This window comes from Myxocyprinus asiaticus, chromosome 36, assembly GCF_019703515.2.
Source record: "Myxocyprinus asiaticus isolate MX2 ecotype Aquarium Trade chromosome 36, UBuf_Myxa_2, whole genome shotgun sequence".
NCBI classification, from domain to species: Eukaryota; Metazoa; Chordata; class Actinopteri; order Cypriniformes; family Catostomidae; genus Myxocyprinus; species Myxocyprinus asiaticus.
In genome coordinates this window covers 8,378,443-8,404,038 of record NC_059379.1, presented here as the reverse complement: position 1 = coordinate 8,404,038, position 25,596 = coordinate 8,378,443, and the positions used below count along the sequence as shown (strand labels likewise).

At 36.6% G+C, this 25,596-nt stretch overlaps 1 protein-coding gene across 2 annotated transcripts in view; it reads right to left on the bottom strand.

Moving 5' to 3' along the window:
• sdk2b (sidekick cell adhesion molecule 2b) overlaps nt 1–10,628 on the bottom strand; it is a 490,694-nt gene extending 480,066 nt beyond the window's left edge. For both annotated transcript variants that reach the window (XM_051673659.1, XM_051673660.1), the window contains exon 1: nt 9,765–10,628. In XM_051673659.1, coding sequence (XP_051529619.1) covers nt 9,765–9,909 — 145 coding nt within the window. In that variant the 5' untranslated portion in view covers nt 9,910–10,628. The remainder of the gene's footprint in view (nt 1–9,764) is intronic.
• Between the last annotated feature and the right edge of the window lie 14,968 nt (nt 10,629–25,596).

The following is a 25,596-nucleotide window of genomic DNA, read 5'->3' as shown; positions in this document are numbered from 1 at the left end:
ATAGGAGCCTATATTTATTTGTAATAGTTTTGAATGATATATAAAGTTTCCAATTCAAATAAATATAAAAGCTTTTATTTTTTAAATAAATTTAAGCTTTTAAAATTAATAAGCCCATATGTTCTTTTTGTGGGCCTATGAATTCACTTACGCATTGATATACCAGCTGTTTTAGATTTTTTATTACATTAAGAATTTGTTTGCAGCAGATCTCTTGAGCTCTCGTAGCAGCCGCAGTTTCTTCTTGTTGTGTAAATGTATTTAATTGCTTCATAATTTTACAGTTATCCCTTGTATTGTGTAAATCATGTGTTTTAAGTCTTTATGATTCCATGCTGATCTATTGTGCAGTGTAAATGCATTTAATTTATTTATATTTTTAAAACAATGGCTTGTGTACAGTAAAAATGAATTTAAATTCTTATTTTCATAACCATCAGCTTTCAGCAGAGAGGTAAATCCCTCTCTGGGATTTATGAGAGTGACTCACGAGAAGTGAATCGCGTTCTCTCACACGACTGATTGTGCACTGGAAACGTCACTCATTCATGTGCACGAGCGCGTAATCTAATCTTAAAGTCAGGATCGAAGCCTGAGTTGACAGAAAGTTGATGAGCTACATCATGGTACCAATTAAGCCTGATTGGATTGGTTTGAATTTGTCAACCTGAAACCAATCCTGAAACCCTGAGTTCGTTCAGCGATCTTCATGGTACAGGCCTCAGCACAATGCAGCAACATTGGCTCAAACAATGGTGTCATTTTGGGGCGGGACTAACTATTTGTCAACCAATGAAAGACGGCAGGTGTGTTCAAAAACCTGTATGAAAACATTATTATTTATCATTTATCATTATCATTATTTTTGTAATTCCACTGAGTAATGTTAATGGTGATGAAATTACACACTTTTAAGATAGATGTGGGTGTTCCTTTAACTTTGGACACTGTTAGCACTGTGGACTTCTAGAAAGTCAAGTCTCGTATAACACTTTTCACAATTCCAATGTTTTTTTTTATTATTATTATTTTTTTTTAAATTATTATTCTGAAAGTCCTAGTTATGGAAATTTCAACCACAGTGTCATTTCCACCACATCTCAATTTCCGCACTGTTTATTAGAATTCCGTTTTGAACTGAAATGACGACTTCTTTGTCTTGCTAATGCTAATTTCATAGCTTACATTTCATGTATCCAAAATGCACACAAATAATTTTACACTTTTTTGTAGAATTTGGCAAAATTACAGCTTGATTGAAAATGACACCCAATAAAAAATACTCTGCTTACAAGTTATGTTCTGTAGTCACCACTTGTCTCATATTTCATCTCAAGCATGCTCTTTTCATAGATTAATACTTAAAGTATGGTAATAGGACCTGGCTAAAGGAATAAAATCTGTACATTAAAGTCATTTGAAAAGTCCCAAAAATAAATTATGAATACGTGGAACACAAAAGGAGATGTTACTCAGACCACCTGTACACAATTTTATTTTCTAACGTCAATGTCAATGTCAAGTATGTACAGTAGTAACGGAGAGTGTTTTTCGAAATTTTTTGGTGGAGGACAACACTGTTCTAGTGAGGATAATGCATAAATGTGACAGACAGACTCAGTCTCCATTGACTTTCATTGTATGAAAAAAAGAGCAGTGTCAACAAAAACATTTCCTCTTGGGTTCCATGGAAGACAGGAAGTCATATAGGTTTGGGACAACATGGGGGTGAGTAAATGATGACAGAATTTTTATTTTTAGGTGAACATGCCCTTTTAATGCTCTGTCAGTGATTTTCAGGACACATTTTAGGATGCATACATCTGTATCGCTTCCATTAAATTCCTAAAGGAAATCACATAACAGAACAATGGCATTTTGCTTAAAGCTTACAAGAAATAGTTTTAGAGTTTAGACACTAGACTTAGAACTTACAAAATGATGTCAGAGTTTTGTCTGATGAATGATAGGGATGCATTCAGGAATCTGAAATAGTTTTGGACATATGCTGATCATCTTTTTTTTATTTTATTTTATTTAAAGTTGAGCCACAGATGCACAACAGAAGAGGAATTGTCAGAGGTAACCTCAACCCCCTATATGTGCATTTGGAATTCAGGCATTGAAAAGGCCTGAGGCATCGCCCACAGCATCAGTATGTCCGAAGAAGACAGTGACCCCCCCTCTAGACCCAGGCAGACGTAGCAGGGAGTGTGGGAGGAGTGACCTTCACACCTGTCTTGTTTATCATACTGTGGCGGAAAAAAGAAGAAGACATCCGATCGATGCAGTTCCTATACTCTGTCTCCGGGTACTAAGGTGAGTCAAGTGCCAGGGGGCCTCTTTATATAAAAAAGTAAAGAGGACTCAATACATCTGTTTCGAGTGTCGAGAGTAAGCCGACATTTGTTAAAATCTCTAGGAGTTGCCAATATCAGAGTGTTTTGGGGCGCTGTGAATCAATCCATTGGTCTTGATTTTGAAAAAGTACTGCAGATGTACCTCCAAGCTTGAAATACCCAAGGATGAACTTTTGTTGCTTGGCTACCCTACTTCTTAAACAGCCTCGTTTACTAGTCTTGGCTAATTTAAGATGGTCTTAGCTGGTTTATGGGTAAATGATGTGATGCTATTTTTTTTTCTTTCTTTATTTCTTCCCATATCAATTATCAAGTTATGAAAATTTTTTTTTTTAAAAAATGCAATTAACACAAAACAATTATTTGAATGCACCTCTACTATGATCGACTTTTCCCATTCCTGAGTTTTAACTAATTTATGTGTGTGTGTCTAAGTGTGGTAACCGTCTGGAGACAGTAATAAAAAATAAGATAAATAATTAAATAAAATAAATCATTAAATAAAACAATTAAAAGCTGAAATTCTTGAAAAAAATGGCATACATACTAATCTTTTATTACGTTTATTATTATTATTATTATTATTATTATTATTATTAAAAGCATTGAAATTTAGTTTCAAAACACTATGAATTCTTGAAAACAAAAATAAAATATTTCCACCAAATCAAAGACAGTTGGTTTAACCAATATGCAGGTAGGCAATCTGTTGAAAAATAAAATTAAATAAATATATATATATATATATATGTATGTTTTATATCCTCATGACTGTTTCCAAAAAAATATCAGATATTGTTCAAGCTCCTTTTGGATAGGGTGGCCAGACCTCCCATTTTTCCCAGGACAGTCCCATATTTAAGCACTTTTTATAGTGTCCTGACTTATTCTGAAGAAATCGTGTTTTGTCCCATATTTCCCCTCTCCTAAAATTTCTCTATCGCCTATGCGGCTTCCTCAGTCACGTGAGTATTCTAATCAAAGGTATCCAAGGATACGGCTTATCCCTTATCAATAGATGTCCAGTTAGTGAACTGATTGAAGAGTCAGTTTGAAAGAGCACACAGATAAAATTGCAGCTGGAAAAAATGTCAAGGAAGCATGCATGTACATTTAATGAAGATCTTCAAAAATAGTTTAAATTTCTAAAAAAGGAGTTACAGACAGAGCCTAGTAAAGTGAGGTGTGAGATTAGTGGAGCTTGCTTTTCCATCGCCCATGGAGGCCACACCGACATCGCGGAGCATGTTCATACAAAAAAGCATGTGGATGCTGCTAAAAGTAAGTGTGCCACACCAAGTGTTAGCGATTTTTTTGTGATGCAAAATTCAGAATCTGACAAGGTGCACGCAAGTGAAGGACTTTTTGCTTATCATTCTGTTGTGCACAGCCATAGCTTTGCATATTCATGACTTGAGAAAAGTCTTGCAGGCCAGGTTGGAGGAATCATTCATTCCCTCTGATATTAAAAAGCAGTTGGATTCCCTGGTTGAAGCTGGTGACATGCGAGCGGATGATTTATTTTGTTCAGTGAGAAACTTTTATACAGCATCGGTGGATTACCTTCAAAATTGGAGCCGCTCATAGAAGAACACAGAAAAACTTGAGTGGGCCCTACTGAGAGACATCCCAGAGTGGAAAGACATTCAGAGCAGCCTCGAACACTTCTACTCCAGAATCCCTGCTCTCAGTTTGATTGATGAAACCATGCTCTTTGATGAGTGGGCTTACGTGAAAAAACATTGTCACTCATATCTCCATCAAAATATCTTTGTTTGTATTCCGCAGAAGAAAGAAAGTCAATCAAGTTTGAGATGGTATAAAGATGAGTAAATGATGAGAGAATTATCTTCTTATGTGAACTATTCCTTTAAGATGTTTTTATTCTGCAGTGTAAACCTCGTTAACATTGGGGATAGGTCAGGGGAGGATATACCCAAATATGGTTTAGATACGAATTCAGTAAAACGAAGCGAAAATGTTCCCCTTAAGTGCTTCACATCTGCGGGCGTTGAGGCACTTTGAGAAAAAGACAGTGCATCAAAGAAGAGGCTTTCAGTTGAAGAGCATCATCAAATCACAACCAACCCTAATCAATGTGTCATTACCTTCACTTCAAGCATCACAGCCAAGCAGAGAATGATATTCGGCAGTAAGGTTTTCTATTTCACTGCTATGGCGGCAATGGAGGCATCATAATATGCTCACCACTGAGTTCAGGTGAGTTATGGTCATGGCCCTGCCACACTCCCTAGACTTCATCCCTTAACAGCATGCTAACAAAGCTAGCCATCTGAAGGTGAATGATTTACACATGCCAGTTGTTGGGTGTACTTTAAAATGGTCCCATTTTCATGAATAATGAGCGCACAAGCCTGCTCTTGGCATGGCTTCACGGAATCAGGACTTGGTATTACCCATCTCAACAGATCTGGTTTTATATCTGTGTTTTTCTGTGTGTTCATTGTATTGTGTCCAGAAAAAAGGAAACATTTTGTGTGACAAGCGATCAAAGCTTTATAGCTCCTAATAAAGCTATGCTATGCTAAAGCTATGCTATGCTAATTTTGTCCTTACCAGCCTCAATGAGCAGCAGGACATTAGGACAGTGACTTGGTTTCTATTTTTGGGCCATTGTGCTCAGTAACTCTGCCCACCACGAGATTCTATTGGTTCAAAATGCTAGATGTTCACATTTTCTTAAGAAAATTTGAATGGTGCTTGCCCATGCAAAACTCGTGGCCATGATGCTAGGGTGTTATGATTGGTTGCCAAGTTGTTGCTATACATTTCTTTTCTTTTTTTTTTTTCTTTTTTTTTTTTTTTTTTTGCTATGTGGTTGCTAGGGCTTTCTGGGTAGTTGCTAGGTTCTTGCTTACAAGACCAAATCAAAAGAGTCCATTCCCAAGTCGTTATGATATTTTAGTATCTAGATTTGGCTCGCAGCCCTCTTTCAATGTAAGTCCATGTGAGAGATTTTTTTTTTTTTTTTGTAGTCCAGCATGTGAAAATTTTAAATCCAGTTGCTTAGAAAAGTAATAGCACATTATCCTCAACAAGTCACATTATTTGAAGAGTCATTCATGTCCAAATGGTGCAGGATGTGTAACACACCAAAGTTTAATTTTTAGGACAAGGGGTTTGTTCAAATCCCTTAGCAAGCACCACATTTTTTTTTTTTTTTTTTTTTTTTCTCAATATAACAAAATGCACTTCATTAAGACTCTGGTAAACACTTATTTATACAGTCTACACAAAGAAAATCAAAACCAACTGTTCCCGTAAGCCCTCGCAGTTCTGTTCATTAATATATCCCCATTTATCTCTGATGGAGGCTTGTATCCTCTGTTGAGTGGAAGTGTCTCAATGGATTTTACATTAAAACCCTACCAAGATTCTGAAAGCTGGATCATAAGCACGGTGGTGGAATCTGTTTTAATGATGGTAAGGTGAGAGTCCTTAACCCCAGGAATCCCTCTCAGACCACCTGCAAAGATGTGTCCTTGTATGAATCTACTGACACCACAGATCATTGGGTGCTGCAAAACAGTGGTTCTAAAGTAATGGGTTGCGACCCAAAAAAAAAAAAAAAAATAAAAAAAATAGATCAAAGGTCTGTTCTGATGGGAAAGTCAATGCTAAATGCAAACAATAAAATGCAACTAACCATATATTCATGCAAAGATAAGATTGTAAAATAAATAGGCTTAACCAATATTCAATATATTGTGTTGTTAACGTCAGAAACTGTATGGATAATTAAACTCTACAGTATTTTGGTGTAAATTCTGTCACTTGGTTGAAGCTATTTAAATTAGAAAGATGCAATTATGGACATGTTGTTTGAGTTGTCATCATACCCCCCCAAAAAAAGCATGAACAAAACATCAACTATACAAGGTAAATAATATACGACACACATTACATTAAATACCGGTTCGCTTACAATGACCACATTTTGTGCAATGATTTACTGGCTTCAGGCATAATCTGTTTTATGTAATGTTACACTGAAAAAAATAAAATAAAATGTTGTCTTATTTTGGTACAAAATATCTAAACATCCTTATAACAACAATAACAACAACAAAAATAAATATTAATTAATTAATTGAGACAGAATGGCATAAGACATTAAGTCTTGTTTTCAGAAAAAAATCAAACACAATTTGGTAGGGTAGTGCTTGATACAAGAAGAAAAAAAAAAACTATTTGCCTGTTGGGTAAAAATAAATAAATAAACGTGTTTTACCTTTGAATCAAGTTTTTATTTTCTTACCCCATTGCTGTTTTTTTTCTTTTTTTTCTTTCTTGTTATAGGCATAAACGTTACTAAATTGTGTTCGATTTCTTTGAAAACAAGATATCTTGTGTTGTTTTGCTTCTCAAGTAAAATGATCTTGTTTTAAGAATGTTTAGATACTTTTATTGGAACGCAAGACAAAAAGAGTTAGAAAGAAAACATTTTTTGCAGTCTATATGAATATAATTAAAGAGTAAACCATTTAAATGTTTGATATTAAAGACATTTATACACCATTCTGGTACTGTGTTGGGTCACCACTTGATGTGTAATGTAAAATATGGGTTCTGAAGGCAAAACCAATTTAGTACCGCTGCTGTAAACCCACCCTGCTGTAATACACGCACCCTCTTTCTGCTTGTCTAATTTTTTCTTTCCCTCTCCTCACGCTCCGTTTCCATCCAAATACACACATACACACAAGCACACACAAAAAAACTGTTACCCTAATCCATCCAATGTGTAAGTTATCCATCTACTGTAAATGTCAGGTTAGACAGCATACACTCATGAATGATGGATAAATGGCACATTCTTAGTTTGGTGTGTTTCCCTCCCCAGGTAGCATTATAGAACAACCATTTTCCCCGATCCAGGGCTTAGTGTCCGTAGCTATCATGCATACCCCACACTCCCACCTGTGCTTGCATAACAACTTCCTTCTAAGCATCCCAGCTATGCTAAAACAGAGACAAGAAGAGAATACCTTCAAGCAAGAGATGTGTGAGACCAAGTCTGAGCAATGCATTTTAGCAACATTGCATTGCAGTGGGAAAAATATCTTGTTGCACTGGAAAATATAAGAAAATATTTTTGCACTTGTGTTCTGCCCTGCACATTTTGTCAAAACTGAGTTATGACCAAAATCAGGTCTATAGATTATAATCTGCCTTCTGACAGATGGGCTTGGCTCAACATGCGCATATCTAATCAGTGCATTACGATGTGTGTGTGCGCAACACATTTGGCTAGATAATCATAATATTAGAAGTATTTTTATCTCATTTTCAGTGGTATAAGTTAATAAGTAGATAAGGGAATAGTTCATCCAAATCTGTCGATTTAGTCATCTCCATGTCATTCCAAATCCATATGACTTTCTTTCTCACACAAAAGAAGAGGTTTTAATTAATATTGTGAGGTATCTTTTCAAAACAAAGGCAGTGGATATTGCCTCAATTTAAAGCTTAAATAGGACCCAAAAGTCTCATAAAAGTAGTCCATGAAACTCCTACGTCATATTCCAAGTCTTATGAAGGCAAACGACATGTCCATACAACCATCAACTATAAGTCATTCTGAGGTGAAAATGCTGATGTCCTCTATGCCTTTATGAGCGTTATAAGAGAAGCTCATTCACAGTGGCATGCATGTTCATGCGAGAACAATTCAATGCAAGTTCTTGCGTAAGCGGCATGAGGGTGAGTACATTGACAGGATTTTCATTTTTGGGTGAACTATTCCTATAAGCATATTTACTGCATTTTGGTTTTGTAGAGCAGTACAGATATGTTTAAATGAGCCAGCATCTATTTTTTTCTTTTTTTTTTTTTTACAGAAAAGATTCAAGCATCTTTGCTTGCTTCTATTGCTTCTATCCATTTTTAGGCAGAAAGCTCAAAAGTGAATGATCAGAGGCATGCAAGCTGCTGTTGCTCTCCTGTCATCTACAAAATTTCAACAAAAATGTACCCTGCTTGAAACCATCAACTACGTAGGGAGGCAAATTACCACAAGTGGCCAGTTAGAAATGCCTTTCATTCCACATGCAGAGCAACTCATGTAAGCATTTTCTATCCCTTTCTGTGTCACAGACTCCTGTGCCCCCAAAATGGGGGAAAAACATCAAGTGGTCAATATTGCAATGAAAATTGCAGAGAAAATGTTCCATCTCTTTTATGTCAAGACTATCTCTAGATCTACAGGTGTGTATCAAAATGGTTCCATTTTAGTTGATTAGTTGTAAAATGTCAATATTCCCATTTTGTCAGTACCAAGTCTGACTAATTAAAATAATGAATCCCCATATCATCAATTCTCACATAAGAGGATGAAAGCACACTGATAAGTCACATCAGATAAGCACACAACATTTTACAAGAAAATCATATATGAGGCATTTGGTGAGCTCTCTTTAAGAGAGCTCTCCCACTATGTGCAATCATAAAGCAGGCAAGAGGTTCATTAATTTTGATGGTTAATCTACATCCTTCATTAATTGGCTCTGGTTAATTTCGTAATTTCGTACCCATGTCGTTTATAATAACATCATTGCGCAAAAGAACGCTTTGGATGTGTGTGGTCTGAATTTCAATACGCTTTTCCATACAGAAAAAAGTTGTACAAAAAAAAAAAAAAAAAAAAAATATATATATATATATATATATATATATATATATATATAGTCTGCTGTTTTTGTATTGTTGTACACTGGAAGCTCCTGTCACCAAGACAAATTCCTTGTATGTGTAAGCATACTTGGCAATAAAGCTGATTCTGATTCTGATAATAATAATAATAATAATAATAATAATAATAATAAAAATAATAACATTTTATATATATATACATATACATGGGCGGATCAAGTACAGTAATAATTGCAGGTTACTCCTTTATTCAGTCTATTTGGTCTAATAGATTGGTGAATGCAAAAGGATGTACAGGATGTGTCTACAACACATCCTGTACAGTGACTCAATGAGAGAGAGAGAGAGAGAGAGAGAGAGAGAGAGAGAGAGAGAGAGAGAGCGCTGATTGGCACACACCTCTCAAATATAAAGCATGACTGGGCAAGATACCCTTTTACTTTTCAATTTTGTGCCAACTGAAGGATCACACGTTTCTATTTATTTCCATAAACAATACTGAATAATACATTGCATGCTCAATTCATTTGTATACATTAAAATTTATCACTAAATTGTACCTTGTTATTGAGGGGGTCTTCCCCATGTACTGTGATTAAGCTTCAAAACTCCATAAACTGTAAATCTATCAGTCTCACTCTGCGTCTTAAGAGACCGTTCATTTCCATTCAAGACTTTGCAAAAGTCAGTCTTGATTTGCTGAGGGCTAACTAACTTAAAGCAGTCACTTACCTTGCGCGGATGCCAGATGAAGGACCACCGACAACAATACTACAATCCAACAGAGTATCCTTCTTGGTTTGCCCGAACTCCCAAACATTGCCAGAAGAGCAGGTGGAGAGGTATTGAACGGCTTTGTCCGGAACGCCGGGCACATGTTGCTCCTCCACAGTGCTGCCACTGTTGAGTGTGTGGACGGCGTGTAAATGACTGAAGCGTGTGCGGTCTCTGGTGCGTCCTGCGCCTTTGCGCAACTGATGCAAGGCACGAATCAATTAAAGACTGATCCTTCAACCATATGGCACATTAATATAGCAGTCTTGAATATTGTGTAACTCAACTGTAGGTCTAAGTTTGTGAACAATATTTGAAATATTGTAAAACTTTGCGCACGGGAGACCGTGTATCACGCACTAACAGTCTATAAGGAGTCCAAATGCACAGAAATGCGCCTTTTCGTCAGCGATCTCCACTATTTTGCATTTGCTGCGGTTTCATTTAACTAAACATATGTTTAATAACACAACATATTCCCAATCCAGAGCGCAGCCACCTTTAGTTCAATAACTGTTGATAAGTGTTTCCAGAGTAGCCTGTTATTCGCCAAGTGACATTCACTCATTCGTCTGTGCGTAAAAAATCATGTCCATTTGTCATTCCAATAAACTAAAAGTTATTATCTGTCCGCGCTACTTTTCTATTTGATATCCACAAGATGAGTCCTTTGCTGTGACGGACCTCCGGTTCACAGAGTCCGCCCAGATGCAGAATAAGCTTCAATCGGCATAAGTAACTTCTCAAGTCCCGTTTGACTGCGCCGTGCTATCGTTTTGTCCAAACGAACCATGCTGTGCGCAAAACTCCGCTGTGATGGTGGGAAACGGAATCACAGAGGGTTCTGTTATCGGTGTGTGTCGCGCAGGAACCTTCGGTATGAAGCGCTGGAAATCTTGAGCATCATATGAGCAGCGTATCGGGGACAGCAATGGGCACGGAGGGTGCTGACTCACGGTGCCACCGCGCGGTGAGCTCCAATAAGACACAGTGAGATAGACAAGCGCGCTCTTGCTACTGAATGCACTGGAATGGACATGTAGGAGGCAGCTTAACGATTATTCTTAAAAGGATAAATGATCAGCCATCACGACAACTAGTGTGTGCCTCTTTTACACATCGCATCGCTCTCTAATAGTGATTAGTAGATAGACTGTCAATGCTTCTGTTTGCGGAGCTGACCTTGATTGGTATTGACATCCTTGACTGATCAGTCCTTACTTTTGGGAATTCAAGTGGCACTAATACAACTGATTCTATATATATATATATATATATATATATATATATATATATATATATATATATATATATATATATATATATATCCTACTCTCTGTTTGTCTGTCTGTCTATCTAGTATGTCTGTTTGTCTATCTGTCTATTTACCTATGAGTCTGTCTGTTGGTCTGTCTCACTTCCTCTCTGTGCATTGGTTTTGCCATATGTGTGCCTCTGTCTTTCCATCAGTCTTTTGTTTGTTTCTTTGTTCTGAAAAATACAAATATGAATGTATCAGGAGGATCACAAATCGTCATTTAATTGCAATTTAGTGCTATTGTAGCACTGCTAAATTTGTTGGCTCCATGTGACAGATTATGTTTGTGTTTTTGTTATATATATATATATATATATATATATATAAAACAGCATCTGCTAAATGAATAAAAGCAAATGTTAATGTGTATTTATTACCATGAAATCAACTCTTTGACCCTTTTTAAAGTCAATCTAAGGTACATTCACATACCCATACCTCAAAATACAATCAGTTATTTCACTTGGCTATAAAAGTGTATTTTGGCAGGGAATAGTGATCTTAAAGGAATAGTCCTCCCAGAAATAAAATTATGTTAACAATTACTCACCCTCTTGTCAAACTAATCATGACTTCCTTTCTTCAGCGAAACAAAAAAGGAAAATGGTGAAGAATGTATATAATAAAAGTGAATGTGGCCCCAGGCCATCAGGCTAAAAAATAAACAAACAAAAAACAAACAAGAAAACAAACCCCAAAAAAATACATGGTGAAATTTGAATCAAAATAATGAAACATTATCTCATTTTTAGTTCAAGTCAGTCTTTGCTAGTGGGTTGTAAATTAGCCACATAAGAGATGCTAATAAAACCATTTTTATTTGTATAGCACTTTTCACAACACACATAATTTCAAAGCAGCTTTACAGAAAATCATGCATTAACAGAAAATGAAACTGTTATATCAATAAAGTCTTAGAATCATCATTTGTCATTGACATCATTTATGATTGTAATTTGTTAATAAAAATAAAACAACAAAATAATTAAATAATAATTGTATTTAGAACCCCAGTGAGCAAGCCGAAGGCGACTGTGGCAAGGAACACAAAACTCCATAAGATGTTGGTTAATGGAGAAAAATAACATTGGGAGAATCCAAGCTCACTGTAGGGGCCAGTTCCCCTCTGGCTAATCAGCATGAATATAATGCCAATATTAGGGATCGAGCCAGAAGAGATTAGACACTAGACAGCGAGAGACTACAATGATAACAAAATAAAGTGTAAAAAAGTGATATGTACAGCAAAGCACATCAGTCAAATGAATTGTTTGAAATCTTCGGCTAGTGTCTAGCTCTAATGATCGACTTTAGAGCTTGTACTCTACTGAGCGCACAGAGACAGCACTTGCAAAGTCAGTGTGCATGCACACACATGCATAAGTGTGTGCAAATGCAAAACACATGCATATCTATGTGCATTGATTTACTGTGGCAGTAGTTTCACCAGATTGGAGGTCAGATGGCAGAACAAGCCAACATCAGTGGGCTACATTACAGGTCTGATTTCTACTTCTGCAAAGCCTGCTCACCTACATACCCAACATACACACACATACTCACACACATATTTCAAAGACTATTGATCTCCCTTGGCCTGTGGGGGGAAAAAAACCCAACAACTTCCACATCAAGCTGCACTCCTCTGGGTTAATCATACATGTCAGAGGGCCAAATCTAATCTGTGAATAATCTTGTAAAGCACCTTTACAGCCAGGTAGGGAGGACTGGAAGTCAACTGGCCTTCTTACCCCATGAGTCACAGGGGAGACGTGGTACTGGAGCTGAGTTTGTAAATATAGGTGATCTGGCATGCAAGAAGTGAATTTGGGGTTCAAATGGATTTCAGACTGAAAGTTTGGTAGAAGCATGTTTGTTTAACCCCACATTTAAAACCACTTAAAGGGATAGTTCACCCAAAAATGCAAATTCTCTCATGATTCACTCACCCTCCTGTCATCCCAGATGTCTTTCTTCTGCAGAACACAAAAGAAAATTTTAAAAGAATATTTCAGCTCTGTAGTCCATACAATGCAAGTGAATGGGTGCCAACATGGGTGCCAACACTTTGAAGCTACAAAATCCAAATAAAGGGAGCATAAAAATAATCCATATGACTTCAGTGGTTAATTACATGTGTTCAGACACAATATGGTAGGAATGGGTGAGAAACAGATGAATATTTAAGTCATTTTTTGTCATAAATTACCCTCCCTCCCCAGTCGGAGGCAATATGCATGAATAATGTGAATCACCAAAAACAGAAGGAGAAAGTGAAAGTGAAAGAAAAATTACTAAAATATTGATTTGTTTCTCACCCACACCTATCATATTGCTTCTGAATATATGGATTTGACCACCAGAGTCGTCTGGAGTACTTTTATGTTTTCCTTATGTGGATTTTGGATCCTCAAAATTTTGGCACCCATTCACATGCATTGTATGGACCTTCAGAGCTGAGATATTCTTCTAAAAAACTTGGGTTGTGTTCTGCTGAAGAAAGAAAGTCATACACATATGGAATGTCATGAGGTTGAGTAATTGATGAGAGACTTTTTTTTTTAAAAATTTTAGGTGAACTATCCCTAAATTGCTGCCTATGTTTGCAGCTCACTAGGTTTTGGAACAGAGGCACTTTGTTGTGTTTTAACAAACCTCATGAGGTGGCAACTGCTAAAGACCACAAATGTTTAACCCTCTCTTTGTGACAGATGAGGGAGGTCCAAAAACTCTTTCAAATGATCACCTGGGGCTGTTCAACTAGGTGAGAGAGACACAGACTAAATAAGATAAAGGGCTTTTCATCAATTAGATGAACTACCTCGTACTGTTCTCAATCATTTAAAACAGACTAAGAGATGAGAGGTGTCACTTTAGAATTCACTTGTGTATGGGATCTCACACAGAATGTAATCTTCATGAAATATGACTGGCAGTAAACCTGTTGCATGCACACCAATATGCTGATAACTCCCAAAAATCAGCTTATTTAAAACATCGGACAAAGCAAGAAAACAGCGTTTTGCACATAACACTTGCGTACATTTGATAAGCTGGTAGGAACGCCGTTAAGGTGTTTACATGCAACGCAAAATCTATACTTGTCCATTAAGGAAATGTAATACATTTACATGACCATACATGTTGTGGGTTTATTAGGCATAATCGGTGTTAGAATGTGCATGTAAACAGGTTCACTACTGTTAAAGGTAGAAAAAGAAAAAGGGAAAGCTGTGAGCTGGAATAGTGCTCCTTCTGGAAAGACTTACAGCGTTTACTATTAAATGGACATCCTTTTGTGGTTTCAAATTAACATATGGCAAAAAAGCAATAACTCAGTTGTTATTTTTTATTTTTTCACAAAATTGGTGTTGCAGAATGATATGACATAGATTGCAGTGACAGACCAAACATGATATATAAACCAGATTTTTAAATTTTTGGAAGAAACATACTAGTGTTGAGGGTGGTAGCCAGAGCATTGCTATGTGGTTGCTATGGGTGTCTGGGTGGTTGCTTACTGGCCCAAGTCTGGTGCCTGCAGATTACTACAGATTTTTCAGGTTTTATTACCTGCAAGACAAAACATTTGTAACCTCCATCACTCAATAGCACACATCTTCTCAACAAGCCTCATGATTTAAAGGAATAGTGGAGAGGTAATTTCACCCAAAAATGAAATTTCTCTCATAATTTACTCACCCTCATGCCATCCCAGATGAGTATGACTTTTTTCCTCAGCAGAACACAACTAAGATTTTTTTGGAAAAATATTTTAGCTCTGTAGGTCCTCACAATGCAAGTGAATGAGTGCTAACTTTTTGAAGCACCAAAATTGTAAATATAGCCATCATAAAAGTAATCCATACGACTCCAGTGTATTAACCTCTTCATGAGAGGGTCTAAATTCCTCTGCAGTGCCCCTGGAGTGAGTTATTTTTGCATGTGACACTGCACAGCCGGTAGATGGGGGCAGAGTGTAGACAAGTATTTTTATTTAAAAAAAAAAAAAAAATTGAAAAAAAAATTGAAAAAAAAAAAAAATACTGTATATTATATAGTAAACGTGATCAAATGGGTTATGTCTGCGAGTTTTAAACTGTTATCGTGGTACTTTTGTGATAGTTTGGCTGTCTGTTTTAGAAAACAAATCTGATGCCTGAAAAGACAGTTTGAGTTGCTGTTTGTGTGAATGAAAACTGCATCTGCACCTAATCAGCAGACATGGCTGCGTGCATTGGAAGATCGTGTTTAGATGGCTGTGCATATACAAGTTGTGAACTGTTATCGTGGTACTTTGGTGACAATTTGACTGTTTGTTACATAAAATAAATGTATTATGTGCTTGAAAAGTCCAAGAAATATCTGTGAGCACTTAACCAGTCATTAAGAAAAAAAATAAAAAAATAAAAAAATTTCTGTTGCACTTTATTCTATTTTGAATACTATTATGATGTTAGTGATACTTTGTAATACAGCACTTTTTATACCACTGTCTCCTAAGATGATTCGCTTATGTTTTCCTCTCTTGTAAGTGCTTTGGATAAAAGCATCTGCCAAATGAATAAATGTAAATGTAAATGTAAAAATGAAAAGACTCGAGTAGCTGTTTGTTTGACAAATGACAGCCCCTACTAATGTAAACAAATGGCAGCATGCATCGGAGGAAGATCACATTTGATGTATTGACTGTGTGTATAAGAGCTGTAAACTTTTTATCGTGGCACTTTGGTGACGAGTTGGATGTATTTATATAAAATAAACTTGTTCTGTGGTTTAAAAGACTGTATGAGTAACTGTTTGAGAGAATATAAATCACAGACGCTTGTCCAGCGCAGCCTGTATCGGCGTGAAATCTGATTCGAATCTGGCAGTTTGTAATGTAACTCGCTGTTGCAGAAACACATATGTGTGACGCTTCTCTGCGGGGCCCAGTTATTAGCCATCACATATGTGTGACGGTATGTATGAAAGCATTCATTAATGTCTTCTGAAGCAAAATGCTAGGTGTGTGTAAGAAATAGATCAATATTGAAATTTTTGTTTTTACTAAAAATGTTTGCTTCTGGCCAGCTGTGGTATGCACATTCACGAGGTTAGAGATAATCTCATAGAAGAGATTATCCTCTAGAGATGTATAATCACCTGACAATGTAAAGTTAGCTGCCGTTTACAGAATCGCTGCGTTTTGTTTTATCTAAATGGCTGCTGTCAAACAGCTCATGCTTTTTCTGGAGTGTAATGTACGGGTTTCCTTGAGACCACAAGGCTGATGAGAGAAATGAGAGAGAGGAATTTAGGAATGAATGAAGAAACATACCTCTGTTTGTGTGATTTACACCAGGAGAAGACGGACACATCCCACACATGTTACTAATGATGTCACTAACAACTAATTGTTCAAATGAGCATTCGCTATGCTCCGTCCCCCCTTTGTCTAAGCATCTGAGCCGAATGCTAAGAACACTGGTTCAGCCCAAAAAAAAAAAAAAAGAAAAAAAAAAGTATATATATATATATATATATATATATATATATATATATATATATATATTATACATACAGGGTTGGGAGGGTTACTTTTTGAATGTATTTCACTACAGATTACAGAATACATGCTGTAAAATGTAATTTGTAACATATTCCATTAGATTACTCAAGGTCAGTAACGTATTCTAAATACTTTGGATTACTTTTTCAGCACTGGTTAGATTTTTTCACTTGTTTTGATTGGGTCCTATTAATATTAAAGGTCTTACTAGACAAAAAGAAATTATGATCCAACGTGAATTTTCTTGATATAAAAATATGATCGTGCCTGGTAACGTGCATGTAAAATGGCTAGAAATAGCATTTTAGCTTAGTGTAAAGCTGACAATTTACACAAGGTTTATTTCTATTTCTTCTGCTCCAAATTTACTTCAAACTTACTTATCTGTCTACTCGTATGAATGTAACACATCACAAGAAAGTGTTTTACCACTGTTCAAATGCATTTTGGACCGCTAAATTTATATGTTTAAATGTTTATATATATATATATATATATATATATATATATATATATATATATATATATATATATATATATATACACACAGTATATTGTTTATTTATTTATTTCAAATAATAAATATTATGTCCAGATTTTCAAAGTGACTTTATTTCAGTTTCATTGATTAGGCTTTAAAGGGTTCATGACATGCCTTTTTTATTATCTTAATATGTTCATTAAGGTTCACTTATAATTTTAAAGTGTTTTGCACAAAAACAGTCAAATATTTGTAAAAAACAAAAATAAAACAATTTCTGACCCTCTGTCAGAAACGTTCAATTTTGGATCTGCTTCTCCTTTAAGACTTGACAGTAAACACCCACTGTTGTGATTGTCTCTCTGCTCTTCACTACTGGGCAGATCTACGGAAGTAATAAGATCAAGTAAATGTGATGTTGATGTGTTGTTGTGGAGGCGGTCAGATACAAATGTCTACCACAGTGTGACATCACAATATGGAGGAAATAAAGAATGAATCTTTTAGCAGCTCGTTTCAAAAAATGATTTTTATTTTTCCTTTTCTTTTTTCTTTTTTTTAGTTCTGAAACTTACGATATTATTTATTGTACCATGACCTCTTATATATTAAAATATCAAGACCTATTTGATTCCTCATGCCATGACCCCTTTAAATATATAGTTTTGGCTATGTTGTGGGAAGCGGTTTTAAATTGCTTTTGTACATAAATAAATAGAAAAAAAAAATAAAAATGCATTTTACTTAGATGTGAATGAGTAACTCAGGTAGTTTGCTTTAAATTAAAATAGTTACACTTGACTCATTAGCTATCACTTCCAAAAAGTAATGTGATTACACATACAGTAACATTGCCGATTACACTGGACAGAGAAGACCGAAGACTATATCGACTTTACCTTATTTCATGTGTTATATCGTCCTCATTTAGTTTTTCATTTTCTGGTCTTGCTCGATTGAAAATCACTTTAACTGTATAGTCTTGCCAATACAGTTTCTTAAACGGAACTGAAGTTATAAAAGACAGAGAAGGTATCGCATCAGCAGGTTTCTGATGCCCAAGCCAGTGTCAGTGTGCTGTCACACTCTTGGATGAGTAAACAACATTTGAAAGGAAAAGAAAGGACGAGAGAGAGGAAAGAGAGCCCCCGTTTCTCAGCAGGTACCTACAGCGACATTAATAGTCTGATAGACAAACTAATTAATGTAAGATGCTTTAATCATGGGAATTATGACCGATGAAGAGAGGATAAAAAAGCCAGAAGAGTTTGCTGGAAATAAATTTGTTTTAAAATGAGACCAGGGGGGAAAAAATAAAAATAAAAAGCTTTTTTTCTGTGGAACACAGGAGATGTTAGACAGAATATTCTGTCTCAGTCACCATTTACTTTAATTATATGAAAAAAAAAAGATGCAATGAAATTGAATAATAATTAAAAAATAAATAAATAAAAAATAAATCTCCGTTGTCTTTTGCCCTTGCTACAGTATGTAAATCACCCGGGCCGTATTCTGATTTCCTTGGTGAATTTGCTAATTTTCTATCAGATCTAGTAGTTACTGTGGATAGAGCTTTATTTGTTGGTGACTTCAACATTGACAAAGATTATTTATCACAAGCATAATGGAAATGACACATTGGGATTAGCATTTATCGATATTCTCAACTCTCTTGGAGTCAGACAAAACGTGACCGGACCAACTCATCGCCATAATCATACACTACATTTAATTCTGTCATATGTAGTTGATGTTAATACTATAGAAATTCTGCCGCAGAGTGATGACATCTCGGATCATTACCTCATCTCTTGTATGCTGCAATCAGCTAATTTTACTCAATTTACATCATGCTATCATTCAGGTAGAACTATTCTTTCAACCACTAAAGATAGCTTCACTAATAATCTTCCAGATTTATCTCATATACTCAGTTAGCCAAAAAGTCTAGCAGAACTCGAAGTAATAACAGAAAATATAAATACAGTCTTCTCTAGCACTCTTGATAGTGACGCCCCCTTTCGGTTAAAGAAAATTAAAGAAAAAAGCCCCGCACCATGGTACAATGATCACACTAATGTTCTCAAGATAGCAGCTCGGAAAATGGAGCGCAAGTGGAAGAATACAAAATTAGAGGCATTTCGTGGTGCATGGCAGGACAGTGTCTGTAGCTACAGACAGGCACTAAAAGCTGCCAGGTCAGCATATTTTAGCAAACTCATAGAAAATAACCACAACAATCCTAGGTGTTTATTCAGTACTTAGGAATAAAGCCTCGACTGAACCAGATATTCCGTCGCAGCACAATAGTAATGACTTCATGAATTTCTTTACTGATAAAATTAAAATAATAATAAATAAAATTGGAATTATGCAATCATCTGTCACAGTACCACAGAAAACAGTGTCTCATAATTTTCCTCATGAGCAACTTCAATCCTTCGCTGACATAGGTCATGAAGAGCTAACAAAACTTATTGAAACATCAAAAGCCACCACATGTATGTTAGATACAATACCAACTAATCTCTTATAGAGATATTCCCTGTATTCTCAGAACCTCTTCTGAGAATACAGAAGAGGTTTTATATTATTATAATATTATTAACTCCTCGCTATCCTTAGGATATGTCCCAAGAAACATTAAAATGGCAGTTCTCAAACCGTGTATTAAGAAGCCACAGCATGATCCTGGAGAGTTGGCTAATTATAAACCAATTTCAAATCTCCCGTTTATGTTGAAAATACTAGAAAAGGTAGTGTCCTCCCAGCTATGTTCATTTCTACAGAGAAATAGTATATATGAACAATTTCAGTCAGGATTTAGGCCCCATCACAGTACAGAGACTGCACTTATCAGAGTTACAAATGACTTGCTTTTATTATCTGATCACGGCTGCATTTCTCTTCTATTGCTTTTAGATCTTAGGTCTGCCTTCCGCACCATAGATCACGACATTCTCTTGAATAGGCTTGAGAATTATGTTGGCATTTGTGGACTTGCATTAGCATGGTTTAGGTCCTATTTAGCAGACCGCTACCACTTTGTCTGTGTAAACGAGGAATTGCCAAATAGAAAAAAAAGTTAAGTATGGAGTGCCACAGGGATCAGTTTTAGGACCTCAGCTTTTCTCCTTATATATGCTTCCCATGGGAGATATTATCAGGAATCGTGGAATAAGTTTCCAGTGTTATGCCGATGATACCAAACTTTATATTTCTCCGAAACCGGACAAAATTTCACAATTCTCCAAATTAGCAGAGTGTATCAATGAAATCAAAGATTGGATGGCCAGAAATTTCTTTCTACTCAATTCCGACAAAACAGAGGTACTAATTATTGGACCAAAAACCTCTAAAAATAAGCAGCTAAAATATTATTTGACTCTCGATGGATGTACTGTTACATCGTCTTCTTCAGCGAAGAATTTAGGTGTTATATTTTATACCAATCTGTCCTTTGAAAATCAAATTTTCAATGTTTGTAGAACAGCATTCTTCCACCTCAGAAATATTGCTAAGTTACGACACATGCTTTCTGTTGCTGATGCCGAAAAACTAATTCAAGCATTCATGACCACAAGACTAGATTATTGTAATGCATTACAGTTCATACAAAATCTTTGTTTAAACACTGGCCCTTAAATAGGACCTATTATGCAAAATTCACTTTTACATGGTGTTTGAACATAAATGTGAGTCGGCAGTGTGTGTACACAACCACCCTACAATGTTAAAAGTCCCCCCACTCCTCTTTCTTATATTTCTATTAATCAAAAACAGTGTCTCAAAATGACTGGTTTTCGTATCCACTCTAAAGTGACATCACTTTAGAGCAGGCCACGCCCACGACTGGTGACGGACTCCACCCTATTATCATAGATCCTCCCCTGAGCCATCGACACACAGTCCGCCATTTTTTTCCGTGCTGGAGCAGCTACGGTGAGAAGAATAATGTCTCAACTTTGTATGTGTCATAAGTGTTGTTGTTGGCTGTAAAAGTGAACATAATAGTCTTCATGTACTCCCAGCATCAGAGCCACTGAAGACGCAGTGGACAAGTTTTGTTTTTGAAGAAAATGTGGCCCAAAACATACCAAAATCCGTGTATGTTTGTGCAAATCATTTTACACTGGACTGCTTTGTGAATGAGGGTCAATATAAAGCAGGATTTTCAAAAAATTTGACTCTCAAGCATGGATCAGTACCAGCTGTTCGTGTTCCAGCTTTATATCCTGAAGATGTAAGTATCGCACTTTATATTATGTGAATGTTTGCAAATCGCCTTTCCGAATGTGCTTGTTAGCTGATTCCACGGCTAATGCAGCTAAAGTTACCATTGTCTCTCATTGTATTCACAGAGACCAGAGCTATGTCGTTATAGCTTGTTTGCACATGACGTCACGTCACTGCGTTGCTGTGGCGTGAAATGCAGATGGAGGGCAGGAAGTGATTTTCTACATAAGATGCACTATTACAAACTCAAAATGCCTATGTTTTGCGTCGTTTACGGTTGCTCATACATATATGACTGAACTTCGGTATTTACGGTGTCAGTAATATTGCTTCTGATTTGTTGTTGCTATAGTATCCGAAGCACGAGCTGTAAAGGCACAGCCCTCTTCCAGAAAGGGGGCGGGGAGCAGCAGCTCATTTGCATTTAAAGAGACACACACGAAAACAGCGTGTTTTTGATTCCACCCAAAAAGAGGCATTTACAACATGGTATAATAAATGATTCGTGGGGTATTTTGAGCTGAAACTTCACAGACACATTCTGGGGACACCTGAGACTTATATTACAGCTTGTAAAAAGGGGCATAATAGGTCTCCTTTAAAATTATTTAGTTTGCTCATTATAAACCATGACTTGCACTGCACATAAATAACTAATATAGGCATTATAACCATGCTGTTTAGCCAGAGGAGAACTGGCCCCCACAGTGAACCTGGTTTCTCCCAAAGTTATTTTTCTCCATTAACCAACATCTTATGGAGTTTTGTGTTCCTTGCCACAGTCACCTTTGGCTAGCTCACTGAGGTTCTACATACAATTATTATTTAATTATTTGTTTTTATACACAATTTACATTCATATTTAATAAAATTACACAATGATGAAATGCATGATTTAAAAGCTGCTTTGAAATGAGGTGTGTTGTGAAATTAATTTGACTTGACTAGTGATTCCTGTTTTCTCTTCCACTATTTGGAATATATTGAATACATATGAAATTGGTCAAGCGTGATTCATAGATATACTGTATATCAAACATCTCAGTGAGCAGATCAAGGTGTGGTGTTTCGGTTCATCCAGAAGAGTCAAAAGTCGCATATATACTTTTTTTCTATTTATTTCTGTTTCTTGGTGTCTTGAAGGAAAAAAAAAATATTCAGTGTGAGAAAATGGATGGTAAGTCATGATAGTCTGACACTCTTACACCTTGGTGGCATCACCCTATCGAACAAAGAGTCAGAGTGAGAGGTTATGGTTAGGCCAAAAAGTTTCTAGATAAAAGCCAAACAGACTTTGGCTATGCTCAAGTGTTCTTGTGTTCTTCTAGGCTACTGCCACTGCACAGCTCATCTATTTAATTCACAGAGAGCAAATGGCAGAAATAGAAGCACCGGCTGAAATGTACTCCCATGAACTAAACGTTAACAATGTCTGATTCCAAGGAGGTATGCCGTATAATATCGGGAGAATATGTTAGCAGTCCAGTTCTTCACTATGGCAGTTGCTCGGCTGGGGCAGGACCTAGGGCACTGTGATTTCCGCGATGTGGATAACATGGACAGAATGGCAAAATTAAGTCGTAAAAATTAAATTAACAATACAATGCAGAATTTCACGACATTTGCCATATTTGGTATAAAATAATTGTACATCCTAGTGTGATTATTAAACTGCAAAAGACTTTGATTTAATTCAATAAATGTATAGTCTGCATGTCCTGCACTCTTCAAAGTGAATATGTTAATACTCTGAAAAAAAAAACAGATCATGAACAACATGTTTGCACTATCTCTCTCTCTCTCTCTCTCTCTCTCTCTCTCTCTCTCTCTCTCTCTCTGTGTGTGTGTGTTTTTGTATAGTAGATTAGGGGTGTTCAAACTGTGGGCCGTAGGATGTGCTAGAGGGTCCAGGAAAAATATCAGAGAGAAATAGTTAAAAATGTTTCTTACCACATTCAGTATAAATTACTCACAACATTTAAAGCTCTACATGGTCTTTCCCCTCCTTACATCACAGATCTTAATCATCCCTACACACCATCTTGCTCACTCAGCTCTTCTGACTCCGGTTTACTACTGATCCCACGTTATAAACTAACATCACTGGGTGGCAGGGCTTTTAGCACTACTGCTCCAACATTATGGAACTCTATCCCACAATCTGTCCATGACCTCAACACCATACATGGTTTCAAAACACACCTCAAAACATATCTCTTTGCCATATGTCATTCTGACTCTTAATTTATCAGCTTTTCTGCTTTTTTATGTATATATTTGCTTGCTACTTCTAAAGCGACCTTGAGTTTGTAGAAAGGCGCTATATAAAATAAATGTATTTGTAATGATTGTTGGGCCTCATGTATTCAGATAGAAGACAAAGGCAGGCCTAACACAAGTCGTAAAACCTAACTCAGCCCCCACACATTCCATGTCGTAAATTTTACTGATCAAAATCGTGCCAAAATCAAACAAAGGGAGTCCAAAACAGACTACAAATCCATGAAGCCTTGCTCACTAAAGGATCGAATTCTCAACTCCTATTGGATGAGGCACACAACAGAACGTCCCTCAAACATGACATCATCAGGACTTCAAATAATTCTGAAATGCTTCCAGAATTCGCTTCCAGCGACTTCCAGCGAATATAGACGTAGCTTTTGCTGCTCTCCGGTGCAACCTGTGGCACAAGGAAGTAATGTCCGACTTGAAACTGTAGCCATACAATCTCCATCTCGCTGGACGAGCTGAGATTACTCTGTGTTCAACCAAACACTCTAACGGATCCGAAGGAGACCGCCGAGCAATTTGCATCTTCATCCGTTTGCCTACAGAAGTGAAGAGATTAAAGATTTCTCTTCCATCTTCAATTAAGTCGACATTTCTGAGTTCTCCGCCAGCCCGCCGAGAATCAACAGCCGTACTGCCCGCTGACAATCAACAGCCGTACCGCCCGCCAACAGAGCGAGGAAACGGCCTCCCATCATCACACGAGCCTCAAGGAACCGGGTCAAAGTTAAAGGACGGAGGAAAACACATTCTACCTGTGTCCTCATGTGATTCAAGTAAGAGGTTATGTCTGGGCAGAGATAGAATATTATAGTGTGTTATTCTTGTGTTTCAAGGTTTTTGCTTGTACAGTTTACGGACCGCCATGTCCGCTCATTATTAATACTCAGGGTATTAATTATCACGAATTTGTTTTGCTGTATTGTGGTCCAACCAAATTGGATTGTTGTGCAATTTCGCCATCGCGGGTGAGACAGCAACTGAGTTCATCCACTAAATAGTCAAAGTACGCGGGACTGTTTACGAGCCATCCACCGCGACTCTGAGCGATGAACTAAACAGCTGTTTTCTCTCCCACGATCGCGAAATCAGCTTTAGGGCCGTCACTTCTCTCTCTCTCGTACTAACCACACACACACACACACACACACACGCAGGCACGCGACCTCTCACAAACATTCTGGCACACATTTTGGTTCATAGATAGCTTAAATGCTAAAGCCCAGCTTTGTCCCTAAGCTATTGTACAAGCGGATATACGCGGAAACTGGTAGACGCCATCTCCGCCCCCATTCGCGGTCATATTCCCTGGCCGGAAGTCTCGCGTGACATACTCTCCACGAGAGTCACGTCCGCTATTTCGTCCCTCCTTACACACACACTGTCACACACACACACCCTATGTTTTATAGAATTATGTTTATTTCCATATCTAATCATATCACTGTTTAGTTTGTAGTTGTAAGTCAGAAGTTAATTGACTGCATTGTATTAATTATTAATTGATATTACTGCATAAATAAACGTTTGTTTATATTACAAAGAGAAGTGTTTTGGTTTGTTTTGGTTTTGCATACGCCTGTGTCATGCTGACGGGATGTCAGTGCTCGGATTCAAACCTTCATTCATTGTTTTTTTCCCGAAATTGATATTCTTCGGATGTCGATTTTCCTAAGAAAACAATCTAATATTGAGACTGTTTTAATATTTGGTTACTAGTCCCTGATTCCAGGGTGGTGCCCCATCAGTGTTAATCCTTATTAATATTCTATTGATTTTTGATAATTGATAATTATCTTTGATGATTGTTGAATTTGAATGATCAATAAGCTAGTGTTAATTTTAATTAATGTTTCATCGATGTTAACAATTAACGATTATCTTTGATAATTGTTGATTTTAAAGGATTAAAAAA